The following is an 11,797-nucleotide window of genomic DNA, read 5'->3' as shown; positions in this document are numbered from 1 at the left end:
CCCCTTTGTACTGCACCTATACAATAGCTGGACATACTCCAGATCAATTTTGCAAACTTCTTACTCTTTTCAGGCTCATGTATGTTAACAATTAGAATCAAGAACATAATATACAATCAACCTGTTAAACTACATTATCAAATTTTAGATGTTCTTCTTTTTTTGGGGGGAGGGGAGTGTCACACATAGACCATCATCTAAACCTTCAGATAGCAGGTCTATTGCCCAAAATACATCATGGCAAAAGCCTTATCAAAATTTCATATCTCACCCAACCCAGCTTACTCATTTTTTCCATAATCCTCTAGGGCTGCACTGTCCAATAAGGTCACCACTAGCCACATGTGGCAACTGAGCACTCAAATTGTGGCTAGTTCAAACTGCGAGTGTTGTACGTATAAGATACCAGATCTTGAAAACTTAGTACAAAAAAAAGAATATAAAATATTTTTTATTACCTGTTTGATGTTTTAGCTATATTGAGCTAAATAAATATTAAAATTTAACCAGTTTCTTTTACTATCTTAATGTGTCTACTAGAAAATTTTAAAATTACACATGTAACCGGCACAGTTCTCCCTTCCCTCTGACATACATACAAGGTTTGAGAGCACAGACATTGCCTTCTTGTAACCATCTGAAGACAGCAGCACCATGATGCCAGGTTAGTCTTAGCATTTATTTTAAAAATACATAAAATATAAATTTTTTTACATCAAAGTGTGATAACCTCACTTACATTTTTCCATACTTACCTGGTTTTGTTTGCAGCCTTATGCAAACATTAATAGATGGACTTATTTCGACTCTGATTTTTTGCTATGGTTTCACGTAAACGGTTGAGACTGCTACATAAAGTAGGTTGTTTTAAAAGGTAAAACGGCCACAGAAACCCAACGGTAAAACAATTCAGTTTGGTTTAATGAAATTGGCAAAAGTCTTAGCATATAGATAATTGAAGACTAAATATTGGCTTCTAGGCATTTTGAATATTAAAAACCTTGAAGTTTTCTTCATCTTGTAAACATAACTTAGACCTTGTTGGCATTAAGTTTGAAAAGTAAAATATTAAACCATGATTTTCATCATCCTGCCCGTGTCAGTATACACTCTCTTTATTATGAGAATGAAACCAAATAATAAGCAAAATACATGAGGAATTTCAAATCGTACTGAAAGAAGGTCCCAGCTGGTCTCTTCTGAGAGCGATTTAACTTAAGCTGACCCTGCCACTGGCTGAGTATGATCCCCTCTGTCCACTGGACAGTGCAACGCCCCAGGCCACAAGATGGTCAGTTCCTCTTGCTCCACGTCTTCTGAAGCAATCGAGAATCTACTTCCACCTCTGCTGGCTCTGCCTTCTTTCCTTGGGCTTGGATCTGTTGGGTTAGTGGTTTGCAACTATTGTCAAGACTGCACCGTCCCTTTAAGATACCACATGCCACCATAGCTTACACAGCAGTCCTACGAATAGAGAGAGAAACATGTTAACAGCAGACCTGAGCAGGAAAAGGTAGTTACTACATTCTGTGCAGAATATCAAAAACGATGTATGATTAATGGATAGAAGAACACAACTGGCAAATTAAGGTCTGCCTGACCACAATGCTATGGTAACTGCCTGGTCTCAGTGTTAGGGCCTCAGGCCACCCTTCTTTTCCTCAGAGGTATCTTAAGAGTGAGGAACTACAAATAGGTGTGCTTTATAAATGTAAAATACAAAAACCGTTAATAAGCTGACCAGAACAAAAAATGCTTCATAAATAGTATCTACCTATGGCCTTGGATGTTGAAGATAATAGATCAGAATAGAAGGAAACTGTCATTGGCTTTCTGTGTTCCAGTGTTTCTGCAAATATGGTATTTGTGCAACAGTCAACTCATAAAAGCATTATTGATGACACACTTAAGTATTTTCATATATTATGTGATAAATGATAGATTCCTTTTTAAACTAAATTTAATTACAAAATTGATTCTACTGAAAGCAAGTAGTACAAGAGTTAGTCTGCGGCTGTGGCAATAACCACGGAAGTGGCACAAGATTCAAAGGGGGAGTGGAGTCAGGATTCTAATCGAGGCCCTGTCATTTTAAAGGATGATGACCCACTAGACTATATTTTTTGGAAGTGGAGCCTGCATCTTACTCATTTTAGTCTTTTTGCACATACCCACCACACCAATGCCAATCATTATCAGTTGCTGAAGACCCAACTGGCTGGGGAGGGGTCCAGAGGAAGCCTGATTTAAACACAGTGGTAGGAAAGGCACCAGACTACAGCCCTTTCCACACACCATCAGCCTCCATCTGAGACAGGAAGAGCCAGTCATGGGCACCCTCGTGCTGAAGTTCATGGTCAGAGCAGAAGCCCAGAGCCTCTGGCTATTATTATACACAAAATGGATGTACCTTTAGCACTTTATCCACCTCCTGTTTACTTAGATCTTCTCCACACTCTTGAGTCAACCGAGACTGGATCATGTTCCGGCGTACCCGGTAATTTTTGGAAAAAATTTCAAGCAAAACCTGTCGATGCTTTAGTAGCAAAAACATGTTATTATGGGAAACAATCACCTAAAAGAGAAACATCCCCAAACAAGAAATCCAAAGCTATGGACCCAGCTCCACACTGCAGTCTATGATAAAAGTCCTTGCCCAAGACTTCTGACCAATTTGTCATCTCTCGAGACCCTAATAAAATGAAGTATAGAAATAAAGGTATATGCCCACAAAAACAAAAGAGCCAGTGAAGCAACAGCAGAGGATGAGCAGTTTACACATACTTTTGCGTGATAACTGATTTAGCAGGCAGGGAAAGCCACAATCTGAACTGCATGAAGAAAGAAGTGAGTGGCTTAAACGTAAAACAGGATACCATGAAAAGCATTACATCCCAAAATAAAAATTAAATAGAAGATAGTTGAAATCCCCCCAAAAGGAGAAAAAGTGTTCAAAGAGAGAGAAAAGATTTGATCCAGTATGTCTAACATACAACATAAGAATTCCGAAAGAACAGAAAAAAACAGGTAAAGGAATTATCAAATCTATCACAGCATTTCAAAAATGACCCAAATGTCTAGTAATAATGACCCACACCAGGGTACATGTGGAATTGCACTGTCATACAATATACAGAATAAGGAAAAAACCTTAAGTTTGGGATAAAGGGAAGGATATAGGTCAAATTTAAAAGACCGAGAAGCAGAATGTCATTGAACAACAACTCTGAAAGCTTGACTACAATGGAAAAATATCTTAAGGTCTGGCCCCATGGCCAAGTGGTTAAAGTTCCACGCACTCCGCTTCGGCGGTCCAGGTTCACGGGTTCGGATCCCGGGCGCGGACCTACTCCACTCATTAGCTGTGCTGTGGCGGTGTCCCACATACAAAATAGAGGAAGACTGGCACAGATGTTAGTTCAGGGCTAATCTTCCTCAAGCAGAAAACAAAAAGAGGAAGATTGCCAATGGATGTTAGCTCAGGGTGCATCTTCACCAAAAAAAAGAAAAATATCTTAAATTCAGAAGGAAAATGATTTGCCCTCTACAATTCTAGCCCCAGACAAAAAATAATACTTGACCAAAAAAAGTCATTTTAAGACAAAGAATGCAGACAACTCCTCTGCCCCCTTAGAAGCTAAAATTAAGTGAGGAAGAAGACACAAAATCCTGCAAGCCAGCAATAGACATAGAGAGCCAGCCCCACTGGAGAGGATTCCAGGGAATTAGACTCCAGCATGGCATTACTGTTGGTATATATGTGTTCAGAAAATCATGCAAGTGGAAATAGGAAGTAATATAAAAAAAGAAATGTGATCATAGTATACTACTGATATTTGGCTCTACAATGAAGACATTTCCAGTCATGATGCTATAAGCACTGATACCCGATTTAACTGAAGAACTCATAATATACCCCACACCTGTCTACATTCTCCCAACATAGCTGAGAACTAAATCCTCATCCACTGCAACAGGAAGCCCATTGATAATATCAAGTCGATACATCAAAGAGCAGTATAAGCACATTTTGTATATATATATACATTAAAAAAAAAAATGGAGGTAACTCTTGTGGCAGCATCTTGTAGTTAAAAAGTGATTGCCTCTGAGGAGTGGGAATCAGGTCAGGCAGGGCTGGAGATGGTTTCTCATAAAGCTTTCAGTCTTATTTATTTTTAACAATACGCACTTACTGCTTTTTTAAAAATTATCAGAGTACTTCAGGAGTGGGAAACCCAGATGCCACCTATTCTGGCCACAGGCACACAGGCTTGCTCAAGGAGGCCTGTTCCAGACTGTTCTCGGTCTACAGCACCCAAAGGCCCCACCCCTTTTGTATTCTCAGCCTGCCAGTCAGTCCCCTTCTAAGAGGCAGAAGGGGACAAGGAACTCAGTGGGGGCTTTTGCTCACTTCCTCTCTCCCCCCAACCTTAGGAATAGAACCTGGAAAAGGACAGACCTTTGGAGTTTTTAGCAATTAAATCTTAACCTTTAAAGTTCAGGCAAGTTCATGATTTAACAAAAACTTCTGGACCTCAGGGTCCATGACTCTGCAATACAAACACAGCACTGCTGGTTTAATTCACAGTCTGTTCACTGGACACTTTTGACCCTTCCTGCCAGGGTGCGAGTAGAGACAAAACGACCAATTTCTCTAACCTAAAAAAATTCAGCACCGGGGCCAGCCCAGTGGTGTAAGCGGTTAAGTGTGCGTGCTCGCTGCAGCGGCCCAGGGTTCGCCGGTTCGGATCCCGGGCACACACGGACGCACAGCTTGTCAAGTCATGCTGTGGCAGCGTCCCATATAAAGTAGAGGAAGATGGGCATGGATGTTAGCCCAGGGCCAGTCTTCCTCATCAAAAAAAGAGGAGGATTGGTAGATGTTAGCTCAGGGCCGATCTTCCTCACACAAAAAAAAAAAAGAAAAGAAAAAACCCAGCACCCACAATCTGATAAGGAATCCTTTTGATACCTACTGCCATCGGCCACCTGAAATGTGGTCCATCACTGGTTTGCAAGCCTGGCTGTGCATTAGAATAATCTAGAAAGCTTTGCAGAAACTTAAATACCTAGGACACTATCCCATTCCTACTGAACTGAACTGAATCTCTGGGGCAGTCCTGGCAATCTATATATTTTTTAAAAGGTGATTCTGATGCAGTCGGTCCAGACTGGCATTTCAGAACCACTGGTTTTGGCTCAAACTCTTGGTACATCCAGTCTGTTTTGACAGTATGCAGAGACAGAGCCAGAATATTTAAAATCAGGAGTGGCTGGAAAATTTGAAATGTATATGATTGCACTCAAGGTCTCCACAAAGGCCTCACCCCCTCCAGGAACACATCCCTGCTCTTGGGGAAGATGGCAGCAAAGGTCACCTCACCTGATCACTTATGTCTCCAGACTCCCAGAGGGCGAATACCTTCTGCTCATCCGGGGAAGCAGCAGTCTGTGGGGGAAACTAATCAAGGCCCAGGTATGAGTTGGCCATTTGTCTTTACCACGTGGATCCACCTGCCCCACTCCCTCACCCCTCCAGAGTCTGCACCAGCCCAATTCTGGGAATGTGGGTTGCAATCCCAGCTCCTGCCACTCACTGGCTGTGGGGCTGTGGGCAGCCACAAACCTGCATCTGTTTCCTCATCCTCACCAAGGGGAGGCGGCCAGCCACATCCCACCAGGGCCTTAGAGGGCTTCGGTGAGAGAAGGAATGTGACACACACAGCCTAAAGCCCGCAGATGTGCTCGAGAAGGTGGGGAAGCGGGTTCTTCAGTTTTTCCCATTAGCCTGGCATTAGCTCACCTCTCTGCTTTAACATCCAGCCTCCTCCTGCCCTAAATATCAACCCTCAGATGTGTCCTGAGAGGCGCTCCCACCCCTATAACTCCTTAGGGGTGTCCTGGGGATTCCTTTCAATCCCTTAAGCCACAATGGCCATGGCAGTATGGGTTAGGGGCCCTGCCTGACTCCCACACAACCCATGCCACTTGGAGTGGCAGGGTCCGAAGGTGGACCAAGAAAACAGTGGCCCAGGCTCTGGGTACCTGGAGAGGGGGAATGGAGGAAGGAGGGTGGTAGACAGGGTTCCAGTCTCGGTGCCATAACACAAGTAACAGTAATGATTGCCACCATGTAGAGCCCCAGGCGGTGCTTTAAATATACAATCTCATTTGATCATTAGAAACCAGAGAGGTAGCAAGGTGTTACTGCCCCTACTCTCCATGTGGAAAGTCTAGTTCAGAGAAGTTAACTTACTGTCCATGGTCACACAGCTATTATGTAGCAGAACCAGGAGTTAAACTCAAGTCTTTGTGAGTCTACTCACTCTCCCTGGGCCTCAGCTCCCTCATGTAAAAAAACAAGCCTGGATAGATCTGAGGTCTCTTCTACCTCGGACACAACTATAACATTTTAGTCACGACCACAGGGAGGGAAGTTGACAAGAGAGCTGCAGAGAGGACCATGGTCTCCCATCGACGTCAGCTCTACCAAGAGGAAGAAGCACGACAAGAACAGGTCCTGAGGGTGGGGGAGGGGTGTCTGAGGGTAGAACACTTCATGTCCCTTGCTTTCTGTCCACTCCCAAGACAGCCTAGCTAACAACAGGCAGGTACCCCTCCCTTGCCTGGCCCAGCTCGGAGAAAGGCGAGCCTTCAGAAAACAGGACCCGTTTGCTGGGTGGGCAAGGGTGGCTCCAAACAGGGCAGGGCCCCTAAACCCCAGTAACTTCTGTAGGAGACCTCATCAACGAGGGCCCTCCCATGAGGGCCAGATCCCCTGGGACAGCCCAGATAGCCTGGGAGCCAGGGCCTCTTGTCCTAGTTTCTGTTCCTCACGTACACAGGGATGGGCCTTTGGCTCAGACCACCCAAGGCTGCAGGTGCTTCTGACCCTGGACTGCAAATGTCAACACGCCCTTGTTAAGAGGCAGCCATAGCCCACCTCACCTCACCTGCTGCCAGGTCTAGGCAGAGCCTGGGAGGAGAGAACAAGCAGCACAGCTTCCCTGAGGCACAGCCCGGCACCCTTCACCCTCAGCTAAACGAAATGGTCTCCAACACACACTCTGCTCTACGTTTCCTCCACTCTGGGACCCCTGCCAGTGACAGAACTGGGGTCTGTGTGGCCCACCCTTGCACCCACAGGCCTGGCACCCGAAGCTAACTGAAAGACCACCGAGCCCATGCTGGTCAGCTAGCCTCTATGGACAAAGAGGCCCACCAGGACCCAGGCACAAGCTGGGGGCTCTGGTGAAAGGGTCAGCTCATCTCAGTTGAAGCAGAAAGGATTTAAGACTGGGAGCCACCAGACTGAGGTTCGAGTTCCAGCTCTCTCACTTCCTGGGTATATGACCTTTAAACAAGTTCATTTCACTTCTGTGAAACTCAGTTTCTTCACGTGCGGGTTGCAAAGAAGATCAAATGATACTTGAAGTGAAATCATCCTGAAAACTAGCAAAGCTGACAGGAATGAGTGAGGTGTCGGCAGGGGCGGGGGGGCTAGAAATGAGGATGAGGAACAACCCACATGTACTGAGGCCCTGGTGGGTGCCAAGCAATAGGTTAGGGCCGTCAGACGTCTCATTCAGCCCTTACCAAAGTCCTACGATACAAACAAACATTCCCTCATTTCCCATGAGGGCGCAGAGCCCAAGAAGCTGACTGGCCCAAGGTCACACACACAGCCACCACATGACAGCCAAGGTCCGTGGTCCTCCCAAGTCCCCACGCCCCATGCAGCCTCCAAACAGCTGGTCCCCACAAAGCCACAGGGCTCAGCCACCCCAGAGTGACCAGACCTCTTTCCACAGCTCCTTTCTGCCAGGAAAGATGCTGCCTGCCCAAGAGCCCTCCCGAGGGGCTGAGGGGGGCCTCGTTTGTCTGCCTGTCCGGCAGGCGCAGACCTACTTACAGGCACCAGTATCTGCTTGCAACCGGCGGCCAGCACCGTGTCCTGCAGCATGCGGTCTGAGATGCCACTGAACAGCATGTGGCCAGGGGGCAGGCTGGCCAAGTGCAGGTTGAAGAGACGCTTGAGTTCGCTCAGTGTGAGCACAAACTGTCTCTGAAAGGTGGCCTCCACGAAGGCCCTCAGTTCCCGGGCCACAGGGGTGTTGGCACAGCCTGGGGGCGGATGCCCATTGAAGCTGTCCCCGCCTGCTGCCCGCCCAGCAGGCAGCCCGTTGGCAAGCCTATTGTGGAGGCCACGACTGGGTGAGGTGTCCATGGGCTCCTCGTCTTCCCCCACTTCCCGCTCTTCCTCTTCCTCTCCCTCCTCGCTCATGGGCTCCTCCTTGATCCGAACACCAGGCAGGACTGAGGACGCCCGGATCTGCTCCTTCCTCCGCTGCAGCTCCCATTCCAGCAGTGCATGGTTCTGCTGTGCCTTGCTCTTGGCTACTTGGACCCGCTGGTCCCCAGAGACCAGCCCAGCAGGCCCTGTGGGGAGACACAGGGTTGCTCAGGAGACTATAGAGACTGTGCAGAGAAGGACCTGAGACGAAGGCCCACAGCCCCTCTGCCCCACGGACAATCCCTTTCATCCCGACAGGGGACATCCTGCTGTCCAGAGCAAGGGGACAGGAAAAATGCAGGCCAGCTGGGGCTGAAACAAATGGCCCAGCCCTGCCTTTTACCCCACTTTACCTAGGAGGGATTTTGCTACCCCAACAATGAGGGAAGACACAGAACTGGGAAAATCAGGTTTCCACGTTCAGAGATCCTGGCCAGGCTGGTTACTGCTGATTCCTGCCAGCAGCTCCTCCTGTCCTACCACCTTCTGCCAACCCAAGAGGGCGAGAAGGTCTCAGGGGCCTGGAACCCAGACAGAGCCCCGGAGTACAGAAGCCTTCAACCTTCGAGGCTGAGGTTTTGCCACTAGACAAGCCTTCAGCTGAGGTCTGTGGGATGGGAGGAGGGCATAGAAACGTGGCCAGCAGTGAGAGCCACGCACCCCTCTCCAGGCCCAAGCCCAACAAGCTCCAGCAAAGCAGCCCTCCCAGAGCCAGGGTTGGAGTTAGGGCCCCGCCCCGCCCAACGCCCCTCGCACACCTGATTGTCCATCTGGCTTCTTTGGCATAGTTTCCTTCACAAGATTATAAACTTTTTCTAATCTGAAAAGAAGAGTAAACCCTTTTAACGTTAAACCATGTCCCCCATCATCTGCCTCACAATAGAAACAGCTCCCTTAAGCCCCAGGATGTCCTGGTCACTGAAGACACTGCATACTTGGAGCTCTGCGGTCTTTCCCCACAGCGCACAGGCTCCATGCCCAGCCGGAGCCCCCATGCTGGGGTGGTGGGTGGCAGCCCACCCCTCCCTTCCTTAGCCAGTCTCCGTCCAGCCTGCCTTGAGCCACACAAGCCCAGGCTCTTGCTCCTGAGTGCTCTTCCTCTCTCCTTCACATCCAGCCCTCCTCCCCGACCCCTCAGAACAGACACGCTGAGATTTCACCTCACGGGTCAGCTCTGTTGAGTGAGGAGTGGCTGGAGACGTACAGGCCTGTGCTGTGGGGACTCTGGGATCAATCAGCAATGTCCACCTGAGTGAAGGAGGGGGTGCATGCGGCCCCAAATGTGGCCTCACTGCCCCAGATGCAGCCTGGCTGTGCTTCCCCTGGGAGGGAGGGTGGCTGGGGACGGCCTGGTACTCTTCTGCCTAGCTGTCCCTCATCCCACCAAGCAAGCTCTTACTTGGCCTGGATGCCCGTCCACAGCATGTGCTGCCGCTGGACCACATCTGGATGCTTCTTGATGAACTCCCCATCATAAGGCAGTATGAACTCCCAGCCTTTGTTGATCTTCACTACGGCCATGTGCTCCAGAAAGTCCTTCACATCCTCTGCACTGAGCTGGGAGGAGTGAGGCAAAGGTGAGGCATGGACAGCCTGAAAGCCTCACCAGCCCCACAGGCAGCCCCCGATCCTTCCAGTAGCAGACCTGAGCCTCAGATCAAGAAGAACATCACTTACTTTAGTCACCGTTGCCACCTCTTTCCTTACCACCCACCGGCTCTGCGTGAACTTCCACATCTAAGGGAGAAAAAGAAGCATGTTTCCAGAAGGCAGAGATGGATGCTCCTAAAACTGTCCCCAAAACCTGTGCAGTTGCCCTTGGATGAGGGTACAGAGTGGCAGCTCAGAGCCTGGGCGTCTGGCACACCTGGGTTTGGATCCTGGCCTTGACTCTTACTAGCTGTGTGGCCATGGGCAGTCACTTCAACTCCAAGCCTCTGTGCCCTCCTTTGTAAAGGACTTCCAGGTTATCTCCTCCAAGACGGCAGTGGGACCCACCTCACCCCCACCTAGACCACAAAACCTCCCTGGGGGCAGGATACTTTGTCCATCTGTCACCTACAACAATTCAGATTTGACTAGACTCTCTCCCAGGTCCCCCGATTCAACAGTGCCTGCACAAACAGAGAAGGGCTGACAAGCAGGCAAAGGTGCAAGGCATACGTGCGTGGCTCAGCGAGCCTGGAAGCGGGTAACCACTGCACTCTGATCCCCAGAGACAAAAACAGACTGCACAGGCACCTAGATAGTAAGTGCCCAAAGGAGCTGGGACATCCAATCGGGAACAAAGAAAATGCAGACGCTCTTCAAACAGCAAAGGGCTACCCTGCGTGACCAGGCCTGTGCATGAGCACACCAAGGTCCCCGTGGACAGCTCCAAGGAGACAGATTCCAGTAAACTTAAAGCACACTGCCGAGGTCAAGGAGGCAGTGCAGGTCCCAGCAGCTCAGGATTCAAACCTTTGGAAGGGATGATCTGGCTAGGACTTCAGTTCTGGATAAGGGCAGGGGCAGGGTGGGGTGATGGGATGGAGGGATGAGCTAGCTCAGGAGTTGCAAAACCCCACAGCAACAATGCAGGGAACATGCACGAGGGCAGCAGACGTGCCTGGCACTGTGGTGAACTGGGGACCATCAGTCCCATCCAAAACAGGTGCTGTTCGGGGATGTGGGCCCAGCGGCACCAGACAGTCCAATTATTTGTGACAAACTAGAAATTTGGTTTGCAACATGTTTTGATTTTTAAAAATCAACAATCAAGTCAACATCTTAAAAAGACCACCCAGGCCAAATGAAACATGCTCCTTGTCCAGAAGTCACCTTTGGCCCTCCAGTTTGCAACCCCCAGGCTAGAGGAGCTCAAAGGTTCTTACGAAGCCTGAGATGCCAGGATTCTAAGAGAAAGGACGAGAAAGGCAGAGTCCAGATGCCTGTCTCCGCCACACACACCTGCCCCTACCTGGGCCAAGGTCCTGGGAGCTCTGTGCTGCCCTGGTGTCCACCCACCCCACACCCCGCCCCGCGAGGCCAGAGTCTGGGCACTTACGACAAAGTCTCGGCCCCTGCAGAGCACCTCGGCAGGCACGCCACTGTGAGGGCTGGAGGAGTCCTTGGGGTACAGAATGTCACTGCCAATGAGAGTGGGGATGGCAGGTGAGTCCCTGTCCTCAGCTCCCTCCGCCTCCCGTCCCCCCCAGGATCTGAGCGGAAGCCCAGGCCTTGCACTCTGAACACCTGCCCAGCCCATGCCTCTTTCCAATGTGGGCCACTACAGGCCTGGGCCCCCACAGCTCCCCCCAGGAGCTTGGCTCTGTGAACCTGTGTGTAGGAAAGAAGCACCCCCCACACACCTCCCCCCAAGAGTTCTTCCTCTTCCTCCTTCTTGACCCCTACTCACACTCTGGCCCAGCCCCGAGGCCCACTGCATGGTCAGGGAGGGGCCAGGGGCTCAGAGAGAGACAAGGCGAGCCCAGGACTCTTTGGAGGACAGTGAGTCCCACG

The 11,797-nt window shown here is 49.4% G+C and overlaps 1 protein-coding gene across 7 annotated transcripts in view; it reads right to left on the bottom strand.

The window, feature by feature from the left end:
* Positions 1 to 660: 660 nt before the first annotated feature.
* The window catches only part of POLR3E (RNA polymerase III subunit E), a 33,478-nt gene continuing 22,341 nt past the window's right edge, over positions 661 to 11,797 (bottom strand). For all 7 annotated transcript variants that reach the window (XM_058569926.1, XM_058569922.1, XM_058569923.1 and 4 more), the window contains 8 exons: positions 11,343 to 11,424; positions 9,974 to 10,033; positions 9,696 to 9,853; positions 9,055 to 9,116; positions 7,916 to 8,442; positions 5,387 to 5,464; positions 2,411 to 2,536; positions 661 to 1,464 (listed from right to left, as the gene is read on the bottom strand). In XM_058569926.1, the coding sequence (XP_058425909.1) occupies positions 1,408 to 1,464; positions 2,411 to 2,536; positions 5,387 to 5,464; positions 7,916 to 8,442; positions 9,055 to 9,116; positions 9,696 to 9,853; positions 9,974 to 10,033; positions 11,343 to 11,424 (1,150 nt within the window). In that variant the 3' untranslated portion in view covers positions 661 to 1,407. The remainder of the gene's footprint in view (positions 1,465 to 2,410; positions 2,537 to 5,386; positions 5,465 to 7,915; positions 8,443 to 9,054; positions 9,117 to 9,695; positions 9,854 to 9,973; positions 10,034 to 11,342; positions 11,425 to 11,797) is intronic.

The sequence above is a fragment of the Diceros bicornis genome, chromosome 26, assembly GCF_020826845.1.
Source record: "Diceros bicornis minor isolate mBicDic1 chromosome 26, mDicBic1.mat.cur, whole genome shotgun sequence".
Classification (NCBI taxonomy): domain Eukaryota; kingdom Metazoa; phylum Chordata; class Mammalia; order Perissodactyla; family Rhinocerotidae; genus Diceros; species Diceros bicornis.
This window is presented reverse-complemented; position numbering and strand designations above follow the sequence as displayed.